Source organism: Bos indicus, chromosome 10, assembly GCF_029378745.1.
Source record: "Bos indicus isolate NIAB-ARS_2022 breed Sahiwal x Tharparkar chromosome 10, NIAB-ARS_B.indTharparkar_mat_pri_1.0, whole genome shotgun sequence".
In the NCBI taxonomy this organism is placed as follows: Eukaryota; Metazoa; Chordata; class Mammalia; order Artiodactyla; family Bovidae; genus Bos; species Bos indicus.
Genome location: NC_091769.1, coordinates 15207505 through 15222843, shown reverse-complemented (window position 1 = coordinate 15222843; position 15339 = coordinate 15207505). Strand labels below are relative to the sequence as shown.

General features: G+C 50.0%; 1 protein-coding gene across 1 annotated transcript in view; it reads left to right on the top strand.

Annotated features, from left to right (window-relative positions):
- Positions 1–15339, top strand: part of ITGA11 (integrin subunit alpha 11) — a 133109-nt gene that overhangs the window by 50170 nt on the left and 67600 nt on the right. The window contains exon 3 of the mRNA XM_019968186.2: positions 14912–15012. Within this exon, the coding sequence (XP_019823745.1) occupies positions 14912–15012 (101 nt within the window). The remainder of the gene's footprint in view (positions 1–14911; positions 15013–15339) is intronic.

Genomic DNA, 15339 nt, shown 5'->3' with positions numbered 1-15339 from the left:
TTTTGTGATTCTAAAGTCCTTCCTAATACCAGCACAGGAAAGGAAAAGGGTGCCCCTCACTTGAGCTGAAGAGACATTAATGTTGAGATTCACTCCATCTTGAGAATGGCTTTCTATAATTTCATAAGCTTGAATTTTCGTGACTTGTATTCCATCACTCCTTGGCGCTGTATCTGCACTCACCATAGCCGACGCCAGGGGGAGCAAGGCCTCCTCGCCAATCGTCTGTTTCCCTTGGATGTCACCAAGGCCCGCATCTGCTTCCATTTGGCTAAGCTATAAAATGTGAGACACTAAATTCCTTACTGAAAACCACAAAGTGGAATAAACATGACTTAAAGTTATATGCAATTAGAAAAACAAATAAACATGCTCTGTGTGCTTTTCCCTCACTAATCTTAGCTGTGATCTGTCACTAACCTAACCCTTGTTTTCTCCAGGCGTGGATAGAATACCTTCTTCTACTTCCCCTGACTGTTTCACGGAGAATCAAGGGGTCTTCAGGATTTCAGCCTCTTGCAGGTGTTTATTCTTTTCTTTCAACAGCTTTCTGTCTACATAGCAGCAACACTCAGACTCACAGCCAATGGCAAAAGCTTCTTATTGATATAAGACCATCTTAACAAGGTTCCTGTCATTCTCTGTGGCATTCATAAATCCACCCCACTTTCTCTCTCGAAGTATTTCTTCCTAGTTTAGCTGTGAGGAATCATCCTGAGCCAATAATGCAGAGAGACAAAGAGAAAGAGAATGTATTGGGTTGGCCAGAAAGTTTTGTTTGGGTTTTGCCCCACTTGGACAAATCCACATCAACTTCTTGACCAATCCAATAGAAAAAGCCAGTTAAGAGAAATGGAAAATGAAATGGAGTATAGGGAAGAAGAGAGAAGATGGGATGGAGAGTGAGGAGCTAAGAGAGTAAGGAGAGAAAAGGGGGCTACAAGCCCCCAGGGGTAGGGCTTGCCTTTTATTTGTCTTTGCATCTCTGGTGCTTGGCACAAGCCAACAGGAGGAGAAGAGAGCGGTTCTAGAACTGGTTCCTAAATCTCAGGGAAGCCCAAAGCTGAATGTTCTTGTTATAAAGAATCTGGGGAAAATGGCCACCCTCATGGGAGAGGTTGGCATTTTCTGTCTTTTTCTTTCCCCTGCAAACCTTGGAGGTGCCCAGCAGAAGTGAAGTCAGACAGGGGGCAGTGGGTAGTGGGTAGCAGATGGCAGCTTGCCCCTGCCCCCAGCCGCCTTCCCACTCCCCAGAATGGCTTTCCTGGGACAGCAGCCCCCCTCTGAGCTGTCCCCTGCCTCTCCCCAACAGCTGAGCCAAGGATTTTGTAACCCAAGGAGAATGACATTTCCAAAAATGTCAAGACAGGCTTTGCCTTCCAGTGGCTCAAGTGAGTCCACGGCCTTTGTTCCTTCACGGCTTCTCAAAATAAGAGGAATACTGTCGGAGCAGCCATTACTCACAGCGCGGAAGGAGGAGGAAGGAACTCAATCTGAGCTTTAACCAGATGGAAGAAAGCACTTCGAAGGATTTTGCAGAGCCAGTGATTCCCCCAGGCAGCGAGGAGCTCCCTAATGGAGCACAGGCTGGCTTCTGTGTCCTCTGCTCTCCGACACCCCATCCATCCCCCAGAGATGGGGAGAGGACCAGGTGAGAGAGGCCGAGGAGCTGCCCCTTAGCCAGCTGGGTGACCTAGGTGAGTGACCTAGCTTCTCTGGGCTGCAGTTTCCATGGCTTCAACATGGGGCTGCTTCTCTCTTTCACAGGGCTATGGCAAAGATTAACCAAATTAATGTCAGAGGAAGTGCCTAGCACAATTTCCGAGACAATCCTTCCCACAAACATTCGTTCTTGGGTGAATTCATTTATTTACTTGTTCATATAAAGTGCTTTGAAAGTAGATGAACACATGACCCAGTTTTGCCAAGTGTTTCCCACTGGGGCACGCCGTCCCCAGTTCCATTATTTCAAAGCCTGATAATCACCTGATAATATAATCTAGGGATTCCCAAGGCTGGCAGAACAGAACTGCCTGTGAAAGTTTAAAAAAGAATACAGATTCCTCAATCTAACCTAAGACTTAACAAAAGTCAGACTATCTAGAGGTAGGAATCCCCAGGCAAGGCTAATGCCCAAACAGGTTCTAAACCACTGAATCCTTTTTTAAGAGTCTGTGAGTTCTCATGGATTCTGAGGCTAGGTCCTTCCCAGGCTTATGCGGAGAGTGACCCTCACTGCCTGAACCCAGTAGCGGGAATACAGAGACCAGAAAGCAGGTGGGGGTTACCTGATGCAAGGGATGAGGCAGTGCTCCCAAACATGTGGACATCGATCTGTCTACACTTCATGCCGCTTTAGATAGAGTTCTCTGGGTGAGTGAAGGGAGACGAAAGCAGACTCAGAATGTCAGGGAGGTGTGGGTGGGTGGTGAGAAAGATGAGGGATGAAAGATGCGAGCCCGGGTTGAGGATGACTTCACCACCAGCTCTGTGAAGATGGGAACTTGTCTGACCCTCTGGGCCCCTCCCAGGCCCAGCCTTCACCATGGAAAGCACGTTAGATAACGCACCTAAGTGCTTTCATTATCCGGACCCAGCTGTCAGTTCTCTCTGAAGGAAGCCCCTGCCCCTTCTTCACCTGAGTGACTTCTCTCTGCCTGCAAGCCTCCATCCAAGAGTTGCCTGCTCCAGGAAGCCTTCCCAGATAGCCGAGCAAAGGCGCCTGCACTGGGCCTCATCCACCTGCCCCCAACGTGCAGTGCTGTCCTCCACCCCGAGGTCATCAGCTTTGGTCTCTCAGCCCCACCAGGCGAACGGTATGAACTCCACCTCAATCCACAGTGTCTGGCACACAGCCAGTTCTCAACTATTTCTTCAGATTGAACTTGTCCAAGCCTCTCCTTTTACAGATGAGGAAACTGAGGTCCTGAAGGAGCAGGTGGATCACCCCGGGTCACGTAGCCTATCTGGGAATAGATCAGAGCTCTCCCTAGACAGGTCAGCAGGCCCGTGACCAAAAATAGTATCTGTCCTTTCGCCTCTGGGCCCTCTCCTCTTTTCTACCTCAGCTGAGTCCACGTGACTAGTGGAAAGAGCTGTGGACACAACCAGAATATTGTGTCCCAGTTGTGTCTGGACATTCTCTGGGCCTTGCTGCTTTCTCCAGTCCAATGGGACCACCTCTGCTTGTCCAGCCGCCTCCCCTAGCCGTGGGCAGGATGAAATGAGCTGTTCAGTCTGTACACTGGTCACATAGAAAGTATCACCGTCCTAATTATGAGCTAAAGGACGCATGCCACCCCCCAATTCCAAGGCCTCGTTCCTTGCTACCGCCAAGTACGACCGAGGAACCATCAGACCAGCACATACCAAGAAATTAAATGTGCACATCCCACTGAGAAACATCTGCCCTCGCTATCACTGTGTTTATATTTCATTTTCAGAGGAAAGAGTTGTGATAAACCTGGGTGATGGGGGAGATGGAAAAGACTCAGCATGCCTTGGAAAATCAAGCAAGGGTTTATCAGACATTTTGAAAAGAGAAAGGGGGATTTTTACACTGTGGCTGCAGCCTTTCTTGCAGGGGATGGGGGGCAACATCAGACCACAGCCACTTTCCTGGGGAGCTGGGCCAAGGGCATCCCAACACTGTGGTCCATCTGCAGATGGTACCCAGAAGAGCTCAACACAGCTCTGCTCCCAGCTACATCCCAAGAAACAGAATGAAGATTCAGCTTGTCTTTGCAAAATGAGCAGCTGCCTGCGTCTGTCCATCTGTTATTCACTCAACAAGCAGTTACTGAGACTTGACTGTGTTCAAAGTACTTTGAGTAGCACTAAGGGGGACATTTAAAGTTGCCTCTGCTAACTAGGGGCAAATTATCTAAAGGAGAGAAAAAATAGCCAAGAAGGGTACAAAGCATCATGAGAACTGAGAGAGATCTTTCAGCTAAAAGATCAAGGAGGGCTTCCTGGAGGAAGAGGCACTGAAGAGTGGATAAAAGGGAGTCAGTTCAATGGTTTGTGATAAGGGGACTCCACGCACAGAGGCAGGAATGAGAATGCCAAGTGTGGTGATAAAAGGACCAGCAGCCCTGTGAGACTTGGCATCAGGACACGAGGAGGCAAGGGGCATCCAGCTAGACAGCACAAGCTGGCCACTCTCTTCTTCAGAGTCAGTGGGTCAGGCCCTCATTTTCCCTTCAAATGGGTTGAAAGTGTGCTTTGCAGTCACCTTCTCCCCTCCCCTTTGGTCTTCTGTTCAAAGTTCTTCTGCACATTAGGAAAAAATGCTGTTTGGCTGTAAGCTGAGGAGGACCCAAAAATTCCCAGGAACAAAGCAGAGCGTCCAGCTTGCGAGATCAACAGCTGTGAGGATGCCTGTCAGCAGGCTCTGTGCCCAGGATGACAGGGCGGCTCCAGGGCCAGCCTGCACAATGACAGGCAAGAGCTCTGTGCCCACTCCTGGCATTGCTGTACATCAGCACTGGGCACTGAGGGCTTTTTATTCATCAATATTGATAAAGACCGTGTGTGCTGGGAAAAGTTTTTTTTTTTTTAATTTTCATTTATTTATTTTTTTTTTTACAGGAAACTCATTTAATTAAAAATGTAGCAAAGGTTATTTTAAAAATAATTCTTATGCAATGCTGGGTCTTTTTTACTGCGCTGGGTCTTCGTTGCTGTGCATGGGCTTTTGCTAGTTGCAGTGAGCTGAGGCTACTCTTCGTTGCGGTGCATGGACTTCTCATTGGGGTGGCTTTTCTTGTTGCAGAGCATGGGCTCTGGGGCTCACAGGCTCAGTATTGCTGCACACAGGCTCTAGAGCACAGGCTCAGTATTTGTAGCACACAGGTTTAGTTGCCCCAAGGAATGTGGATCCAACCCATGTCCCCTGCATTGGCAGGCAGATTCTTAACCACTGGTTCACCAGGGAAGTCCCAGGGAAAAATGTTTAAACACCTTAACAGTTTCCAATAGGAAAAGGGATGAAACAATTTAAATATTCATCAATAGGAGAATGGTTAAAAAGAAAAAAACACCAGGCAACCCTCTGGTGATTCCAATGGTAAAGACTCTGCCTGTGATGCAGGAGACCCTGGTTCGATCCTGCATCAGGTAGATCACCTGGAGAAGGGGATGGCAACCCACTCCAGTATTTTTGCCTGGAGAATTCCATGGACATAGGAGCCTAGTGGACTACAGTCCTTGGAATCAAAAAGAGTCAGACATGACTGAATGACTAGCACTACCGCCATTACACTACTAACCAGTATAAAGGATGAGCAGAGTTATTCTATCCATCTTACCAGGGCCACCCGCTACAGTGAGGGTCCTGGGTTGAGAAAACAAATGGGGGCTCCGGCCCAGGGCCATCATCTTTTCATCCCACCTATAGTTCCTTCTTGGTGTTAAAGGGATCTCACACGTGTGGACACCCCACCTATATGTATCTCCAAGCTCTGTCCACACCCCTAGCAAGCAGTGGTGTGGTCCACCGTCAGAAAGGCAGATCCAGGGAAGAAACCTGTCCTGAGCTGTTGGAGCTGGCGATTCTGGTGTCCCAGTGACCCAGAGTTGGGGGGTGTGGGCTCTGGGTTCCTCTCCTCTTGACCCCTAGGACTCCTCACCCCATAGAAAGGGGCACAGCCAGAGAAGGGTCAGTGCAGGACCCAGGCAGGGGCCCTAGTGACCAGGTCTAAGTGTGGCATTGATATATACTGACATGAAAAGTATAAAATAATTAAGTGAAAACAGCACACTGCAGAACCATGTGTGTAGAGTGATTTCATTTTTTTAATTTCCTACATAAATGCCTGGAAGTTTTTCTGCATCCCTGCTGCTAACAGTAGTTTTATCTCTAGAGGGCTGGGTTGAGAAGGGAAGTGAAAGGTTTTGCACGTTTTACTTTCCACAGTCTGTGCTGTGAATGTTATATAAGCATGTATTATTTTTATAATCTAAATTCTTAATAGTTTTTGCGTCATACTTTTTTTGCATCAATTAAAGCAGATATTTCTATGTGTTTCCTTATGACCAAAAGAAACAAAATTTTTTTAAAAATCCAATCCTGAATCATTCCTGGATGGTCAAGGAGGTTGTTATGGTCGTGATCCCCATAATGTAGTAAAAATTCCTCAGACATATGTTTTTTCACTTGTCCAGAGGGCCTCCTCTCTGCTTCTTCAGCAGGTCTTTCATACAAGGACTTCCCATTCTGCCTGCACATCTGGGAACTTCTAAAATTAGATTTTCAGGCCCCAGGCCCCAGCTGACTGAATTAGAGTCTTCTGAACATTGTGCCCAGGAATCTGCATTTGTACCTCCCCAGGTGATTCTGATGACCAGAAAGGCCTGGGTCCCCCAACCCTTGAAACCCTGGGTGATTAGTAACCCAGACAGTGGTTCAGTCCCATTCGGTAGATGAGAACACTGAGGCCCAAGGCAGTTAACAGCCTTGTCTTAGACCAGGATGTACAGTCTGTGGTTCCTCTTTTAGAGCTGGTTCTCCTCTCCCAGCTGAGTTAACAGGTGTTGGAAGACAAAAGAAGGCCTGCTGTCAGTGGTCCCAGTTGCAGGCTATCAGATTACAATGCTCCCACTAAACCAGGCATTTAGCTAATTTGTTCAACAACTATATTTGAAGGACCTAATCTGTGTCAGGCACTGTCTGGGAGCTGGAGTGTTTAGAGCTGCCAACCTGACCGACAAGGTCCTAGCTCCCTAGCAGTTCAAATCCTACTGAGAGATAAAGATGATTAAAAGACAGCATCTGAGAGTGCAAAGTGCTATGAGAAATATAAGGCCAGGTGGGGAGGTGGGGAGTGACAGGTAATCAGGAAAAGCATCTTTGGGAAAGTGACATTGGAGCTGAATCCTAAGTGATCTGTGCACAGCATTCATAGCAGCCTTGGTAAAAGTGGGGACAGACTGGTGAGCAGCAATGAGAAAATATAGCGCCTCGGAAGACCTGGTGAAGAGGATGGTTTTACTAGAATGGATGTGGGGCTTGAGCCAACAAGGGTTGTGGTTGCCACGCCTCTGTTTCCCCTACATGGTGCTTCTCAAACATGAAGTACCGTATCCCCTGGAGGGCTTGTTAACACACAGATGCCGGAACCCATCTTTGGTTTCTATTCTCCTTCTTGTTGGTCTCAGGTAGGGCCCAAGATGATGCATTTCTAATAAGCTCCTGGGGAGGCAGACGCTGCTGGGATGGGAACCATCTTGAGAACCACTTCTGCGTTGTAACGGCCTGTTGGCTGCCCATCTCCTCCACTAGGCTGGAGGCCTCCTGAAGGCAGAGGCCGCATCGTGTTCACCGTCCTGCCTGCAGTGCGTGGTGCTTTCATAGGAGTTCAATAAGTGCGTAAGATTCGGTGAATGAGTGAGGGTGTGGGTCATCAGCCACATGAAATAGTATCTTTAAGGCCTTAGAACGTACATGCACCATGTAACTGTATTAGTCAGGGCTCCTCAGAGAAACAGAACAGATAGGTGGAGAAAGGGAGAAAGAGACTATAAGGAGTTGGCTCATAAGGTTATGGAGGCTGGCAGTTCCCCAGATCTGCAGTGTGAGTCAGCACTTTGAAGACCCAGGAGAGCTGACAGTGTAGTTCCAGTCTGAAAGCCAACAGGCTGGAGACCTAGAGACAGCTGACATTTGAGTCCAAGGCAAGAAAAAGTCAATGTCTCAGCTCAGAGGCAGTCAGGACGGAGTCTCTTATTCAGGGGAGGGTCAGCCTTTTTGTTCTATTCGGGCCTTCAACTGATTGGACAAGGCCCATCCATATTGGGGAGGACAATCTGCTTTACTCAGTCTACAGATTTAAATAGTAACCTCACCAAAAACACCCTCACAGACACACCCAGAATACTGTTTGACCAAATATCTGGGTACCACCTTGGCCCAGTCAGGTTGACACATGAACTGAACCATCACAGTGTACATGGTTGTTTAAAATACACCCAGTGGATCCTCATGTCTGAGGAGGGCTTTATGGAGGAAGGAAGAGTAAGAAATGTGCAGGAGACAGAGGGCTTCTCATTCTCCTGGCCTCCAGGAGTCCAGGCCTACCAGGCATCTCAGCCACAGTGAGCAGCAAGCCCCTCCAACCAGCCCAGGGAGCCCTGGAGGTGCCAATTGCCCTCGGCAGGTCCTGGGGGTGGGGAGAGCTCTCCCTTCACACCCCACCCCCAGCCAGGCCAGGGTTTGCTGTGCTTAGCACTTCCCCGGCCCCATCTTGAACACATTAGCCCCCATACTCAGCTGGCTGGAGGAGGTTGCATTTTCCATGGAGAGAGAGGGAGAGAAACAGCCTTGCTAGAGAAATAGTCTCTCTTTGTTCCTTTAAGCTCTCTGCTCCTCAAGTGGGAGCCCCTCCCTGATGCCTCGATCTGATTTCAGTGAAGGAAATGAAGCCAGAGAGAAATGGAACAGAGGGCCTGGAGTGAGTGTGAGTGGAGGAGGGTGCTGGAGAGAGGAACAGGCGAGGAAGAGAAGTCTCCCGGGGGCAGGCCCAGCTAGCTGGGTGGGGGAGGGCAGCCCTCTCCACATGCTAGCTGCTGCCCCGTGCCCAGAGCTGGGGTTTCTGAACTTGCCTGTCCTTCACGATGGTGGGCAGAGCACCAGACTTGCAGTCCCAGCTCTGAAACTGACCAGCGTCTCCCCACAGGCCTGTCACATCCACCTTCTGAGCCTCAGATACAGTCTGTCCTTTCAGCTCCAAAACTGTTCTGGTGATCAAAATCAAATACAATTCAATTGCATCAATTATCCTTCAATTAAAAATAAATTTAAAAATGATTAATTAAAGTAAATGGTTGATGATAATTGGATTTCCTGGGATGTGAGGTCCAGGTCTCACAGTGAGGGGCAAAGAAGCTGACCAGGGAGGGGATGAAGCCCACATCTTGCCCACTCTACAAGCCAGTCCAGGCTGGTCTCTGACTCAGGACCCCCTCCAGGAGCAAGCCCATCCTTTGAAGATGTCCTCTTTCCTTCCCCAACAGCTGGTGGCCTTTTTGTTCCCGTGGCTTCTGCTGGTTCCATCTACTGGGGAGCTAAACTGCTCACAACTCCCTCCCCAGACACAGCCAGTAAAGGCCAAGCTGAGCCTAGACACTCAGCCTCTTCCACCCTCCAAGGCTCCGAATGGGGGGCACTGCCCTGGGAGTCAGGATACCCTGCACCCGTCCTGCTCTGCCACCATCTCCTCTGAGTTGTCAGACACAATACTTCTGATGCCTCACTGGGATATGACAAACCTAGCCCAAGGAACCTCCACATTTCCTCCCAACTCTGATGGTCTTCAAGGCCAGTTACCAGGTAACCAGAAATATCTGGGGTACAGGGCTTCCTGTCCAAGGGGCTGTTGTAACTGAGATATACACAGAACAAAAGGATTTCTGTTTCCACAAGGCTGAACCTGAGGGAAGTTATGCATTCAGTTAAACAACCAGAGAGAAATAATGTACATGGTGTCAGCAAGTCTGCCCACCACTCACACATTAAGTACATGCCCCAGATGGATCATGAGCTGGAGGATATGAATCTGCTCCTCTCTCATTGATCCTGGATGCTGTGTTCCTCTTTTAGCATGGTATTATATGGAATTTCTAAGGGTAATTTTAACTATGTGCTTTTGGGTTTTGGGGTTTAAGTTTGTTGTTTTGTGTGTGTGTGGTTTTTTTTGCCTTACACACTCTATTTAGGATATTTTCAGTTATAAATACCTAAAAACTTAATTTAGACTTATATAGTAAAAAGTAGTTATCGCTCACATATCTGAAAAGTCCAGCAGCAGCATGCTTCAGGTACAGTTTGATCCAGGGGTTCACAGTATGATTGGAATTTCAGCCCTTTCTCTTGATGCTTCTCTCAGTCCTTCCTGTCTCAGTACATCGGCTCATGCCCCTCATCAGTAAGATGGCTGCTAGCAGTTCCAGTTCTGTGTCTGTACACTGCGTCATCCGGAGAATAGGGACGACTTTGGTCCCTAAGGCCCAAGAGGAGGTACTGAGTGAGATTGGGTTGACTTACATCACTGCCCTGACTCAACCACTGCAGTCCAAGGATAACACTGGCCTGGCTGGCAGTATCTGCTCAGTCCCTACAGCTAGAAATGGAGCCAGCTTTCCTGGATCCACAAACAGAAATGAGGACTGTTGGGAAAATGGAAATGGAAAACTAGGGAAGCAAGCAATATTGACTTTAAATGGGACCTGGGTCACATGCTTGAACCTCTGTGCACAGAAAACATTTAATTTCTCAGCAGCCTTTTTCCCAGGCACTGAATCCGGAGGCTCCTCTTAGGCATGTTGTTGTTTAGTCTGACACTGTTACAGCTCCATGGACTGTGACCGCCCCCAGGCTCCTCTGTCCTTGGGATTTCCCAGGCAAGAATACTGGGGGAGGTCGCCATTTCCTTCTCCAGGGGATCTTCCCAACCCAAGGATCAAACCCGCATCTTCTGTATTGGCAGGCAAATTGTTTATCTATGAGCCACCAGGGAAGTCCCCTCTTAGGCCTGAGGCAAAACCAAAAACTCCTGAAGTTGCTGCTGCTGTAGACTGTCAGAGAGAAGGTCAGATCAGTCCCTGGGGACCTTTTACCCTGGGCTTCAAGACCACCCTAGCAGGATGGTCTGCTAGGGCAGATGAGGGCATCTCAGCCCTCAAGGAATTGTGATGCTAAAACACTGGCCACAGCGGGCAGCAGGGATTTCATGCTGCTTTATGTGGGAAAGCCTGGGCTAACCAGCAAAGGTCTCCTGGAGCAGATGGTACTTTGTGCTGGGTCTTAAGGGGAGGTCTCCAGGGTGGGGTCTGCACCCCACAGGGGATGCACAGGACAGCATACTGGAGTCTACAAATAAAATGACTATTTTTATTTAGGTTTATCTTTTATCTGAAAAAAATAGGATTACTGATGTTCAGTACACAGATTGACAGCTGTGCATTGGTGTAATCAACATGTAAATTTACACACCCTGGGGATACGTGTTACCTTTTTCCCCTATCAGTTCAGTCAGTTCGGTTGCTCAGTTGTGTTCAACTCTTTGCGACCCCATGGACTGCAGCACGCCAGGCCTCCCTGTCCATCACCAACTCCCGGAGTTTACTCAAACTCGTGTCCATTTAAAAGGTCCAGAGATTAAATTGCCTTGAAGGATGGAACCAGGGCTGAGGTCCCCATCAGGCGTTGTTGGAGGGTGTGAGGTAGGGATCCAGGGGCCCCTTCTCCTAGGCTGTGTCCTGCTGGGATCCCAGGGGCCTGGCATGCAGCGAGGCCGCATCCTGCCTTCCTCAGGTGGCCATCTCCATAGTAAGCCCCTCCCTTTGCAAGGCCCTGCTTAGAGAGCAACCACCAGGGACTTTCCTGGTAGCCCTGTAGTTAAGAATCTGCCTGCCAATGTAGGGGACACAGGTTCGATCCTAGTCTAAGAACTAAGGTCCTACATGCCATGGGGCAGCTAAGGCCAGGCACCACAACGACGGAACCTGCATGTTGCAACTCCTGAAGCCCTCGCACTCATGCTCTGCAACAAAAGAAGTCACCGCGAGGGGAAGCGGCGGTGGAGGCAGGGCGGCAGGCAGGACACAGCACCTAGAGGAAAGACCACGTGCAGCACCTCAAGGAAGACCAGTGCAACCAGAAGAGAATAATGAATAAAAAAATAAAAAGAAAGCAACCACCAGGGAGGGGCCCTTCAGGTCTGCTCCCATCGGAGCAGCCCGGCTCCCCGCCTCCATGGGAGGAAGGCTGGGAGCCCACAGCCAGTGAGTCACGCTACGTGGCCCATGGCAAGGGCCTGATGCTTGCCACGACCTTTGGGGTTTGCCATCTGGTGCCCACGCCAGAGGGTATAGGGTGTCCAGCCCCTGGGAAGCACAACAGGCCTTGAGGCTACAGATGGCTATATAAGGCTGAAGCTGCCCGAGTGGCAGGGGTGCCAGACCCCAGGAGCAATTTGGCTGGTCTTGGGGGTGACGCAAACATTTCCTCTGCACTTCGGCAGTTATCCCGCCAGTGAGACTGAATCATATTCTCAAAACCTCAAGCCTGACGGGCACACGTAATGTCGAGACTCAAGAATGGCAAAGAGGGCTGACCCAGCACCGCCCCCTCCTTCATGACAAAGAAATATTTGGGGCAACACAGAGAAAACTGCCCCGGAACTAGTCCCAGCTCTTCCATTAACAGACCATGGGCCCCTCGTCAGCTCACCTCTCTGGGCCTCAGTTTCTGCATCTGTACTATGGGGACAGTAAGCCCTGTCCTGCTGCTTCACGCAGTGCCAAGGACCCTAGAGGAATCATGTTTGGGAGAATGGGGCTGGGAGGTAGGCGGTGGCCCTTGTTCTTTGAAAAGAATACAGTCCATCTTCAGGCAAATTTAGGGTCACGACAGCTTGGTACATTTACCAAGTTAGTTGCATGTTGGCCATTTCCAGGACAGATGACTTCTAGGAAGGCTCCAGTCTTCGTGTGGAAGTAACTAGTTATACCCACTCCTGGTCATTGATGCCATGTGGCATCTGTGAGTCCCCACGGTGATCCTGGGAGGTAAGCAGCGCTGGAGTTGTTAACACATTTCACAGCCAAGAAAACCAAGGTCAGTGAACTTCTTCCAGGCCGCACAGCAACCCCTAGACTCTCGGCCCAAAGATCTTGCCCTGTAGCGGGGGCCCACCAAGCTGTCCATGGGGCTTCAGCATTTCACTCTGTAAAATGGGGAGAGTTGTGGAGTCCGCCTTCTCAGGCAGGACAGGGATCGCTTTTCTAGAAGATGGCCAGGATTTGTTTTTTCTAATCTAGAACCTGCTCTGCTTGATTGTGTTCCTCGAAGGCATGCTTTCCAGAAAAGCATGTTCCCAGAGAGAACATCCCTCTGGGACACTTGGTTACAGACCAGGTTGACCTTGAATATGGGAGCAGCCAGAAAAGCAAGCTTGGAGCCCAAACTTTCAAACTTTGTTTACTGACCTCTCTCTCTCTCTTTGGCTAGAAAAACATTCAGCAGCCTTGACCACACAGTCACGTGCAGAATTAAGTGGCCAAGTATCACGTCGTCTACACAAGTAGATTTTACGAGTCCAATTAAGTCCTGCCAATCAAAAATAGTCATGTTTAATAAGTGGATATATTTAGAATCTGTCATTATCTGGTCCTCAGGGGGAAACCTCAGCTCTTATTTCATAGACTTAATTTCAAACAGAGCTCTGTTAACTCCTACTTCGGACCTTAGTTCTCTTCTGATGGCTCAGAGCAGTGGGTGGAAAGCGGGCAGGAGAATAACTGACAATAAGAAGCCATGTAAGCCTTGTGTCGCCTAAACCTCCAGGTCCATCCCTCTCAACAATCTTAAGCCAGAAAATGAGCAATTGCTTCTTCTTTGGCTCACGTTGCCAGGGGTGGGAAGCTGCTGGGAGAGCAGGGCTCCAGAAAGGTCTCTTCACTCCCAATGTGTCACGTGTCCCTGTGCCCCTCGGGGTCTGGAAGACACCAGGGATGTGTGAGCCATGGCACCTCCTGCCAGGACAGCACAGCTGTGCCTGGGAGCTTCTGGGTCACTGTCAGCACCAGGACCTGAGCCGAGCAGGCAGGTGGTGGCTGAATGAGGGGCTGGCACCCAAAGCCTAAAGGGGTCCAGACATGCCAGAGGCAGGTGGTGCTGAAGGGAAACAGTGCCTGCTTTAAGGATTTTGCTTCCTGTCTGCACTAAGGCTCTGGCTGTCTGCTGCTGGGGATAAGGGATAGAGGGGGCTTTGGGGCACTCTAAGGGGAGGGCTGGAGCCATCCAGACTGCAGTGGGATTCTCCCTGGACTCGAGGGATGATGGCACTGCTGGGGCTTGGCCAGGTCAGGAGGAAGTAGTTGCTCTTTCTCTAGAAATCCGTGTGCATGTAAGCAACGTGCATTAATTCCCAGTGGGTGCATCACAAGTCAGCACAAAGTAGATGGCTTCCCAAAACAGAAGTTTACCCTCTCACGGTTCTGGAGGCCAGACCTCCAGAATCAGGGTGTCGGCGGGCTCTGCTCCATCTAAAGGATCCAGAAGAAATCGTCCTTACTTATTCCAGCTTCTGGCGGCCCCAGGCATTCTTTGGCTGGTGGCAGCTTCACTCCTAGCCCTGTCTCCATTTCACATGGCTTCTTCTTCTCCCAGGGTCTCTCCTCTGTGTGTCTCCTGTAAGGACACCTCACTGAATTGAGGGCCCACCTGGGTAATTCAAGATGGCCTCCTCTTGAGATCTTTAACTACAATTGCAAAAACCCTTTTCCCAAATAAGGTCACAAAGACAGAGGCTCAAGGGCCAGTTGGGTGGCCACCCCTGGCCACTCTTTAGCCCATCTGGCTGCCTCTCCCTCCCAACCCCAAAGCAAAGACTTGGAACCTCAGGGGACAGCCATGAACACTGTACAATGTGCCCCAGCCCCTGGGTCCCCAGCTGAAAGACTGTTACATGAGGTGAAGAATGAGGCCCGCCAGAGGTAATGGCAGATGGCCAAGACCCTATATCATCCTTCCTCTGCCCAAATGATCCTTATTACCACCCTCCAACCATCTGGCAAGCTCATATTCATCCATTAAGATCCAGCTGAAGCACACCTCCTCCAGGATGTCTGCCCTGCCCTCTCCTTGCAGGGACAGCTTCCATCCCATTTGCTGCTGGACCCATGTGGTCTTCATCTCTGTGTCTCCTGGCCAGGCCTGGCCAGGCCACAGCGTCCCTCTCCCAGGGGAACGAAGGTCTGAGTCTGAGGAACGTCTGCAGGGGCTACCCCTCCAGGATTCCCTCCACCCTCCCTACCCCAACCTCCCCTCAACACAGCCCTGCAGATTCCACCCTTTGCCAGGAAGGAGAACCTCCCCTCGCATCTTCACTTGTCTTCTTTTCCTTCCCAGGTTGGTCGTCGGTGCCCCACTGGAAACCAACGGCCACCAGAAGACAGGAGACGTGTACAAGTGTCCAGTGACCCAAGGGAACTGCACCAAGCTCAACCTGGGTAATGCGGGCTGTCCACAAGGAGGCCAACCGTTGTCCAGAGCGAGGCAGGCCCTGAAGCACGTCCCTGCCCCCAGTCACACTGGTTTCTCGCAGCTGCCCTGGGAGCTGACTCAGCTGATATTGCTGCCCCCATTTTACAGATGAGGAAGCTGAGGCCAGAGAGAGAAAGCAACTTTCTCACAGTCACACAGCTTGTCAGGAGCTGACCAGGATTCACACCCAGGTCTTCAGTGTCCCGGGCCATGGCTCTTTCTGCCTCATCCATGGCCCCTCAACCTCCTATCTTTTTTTTTTCCTGACTTTGAAATAACAATGGCCAACATGC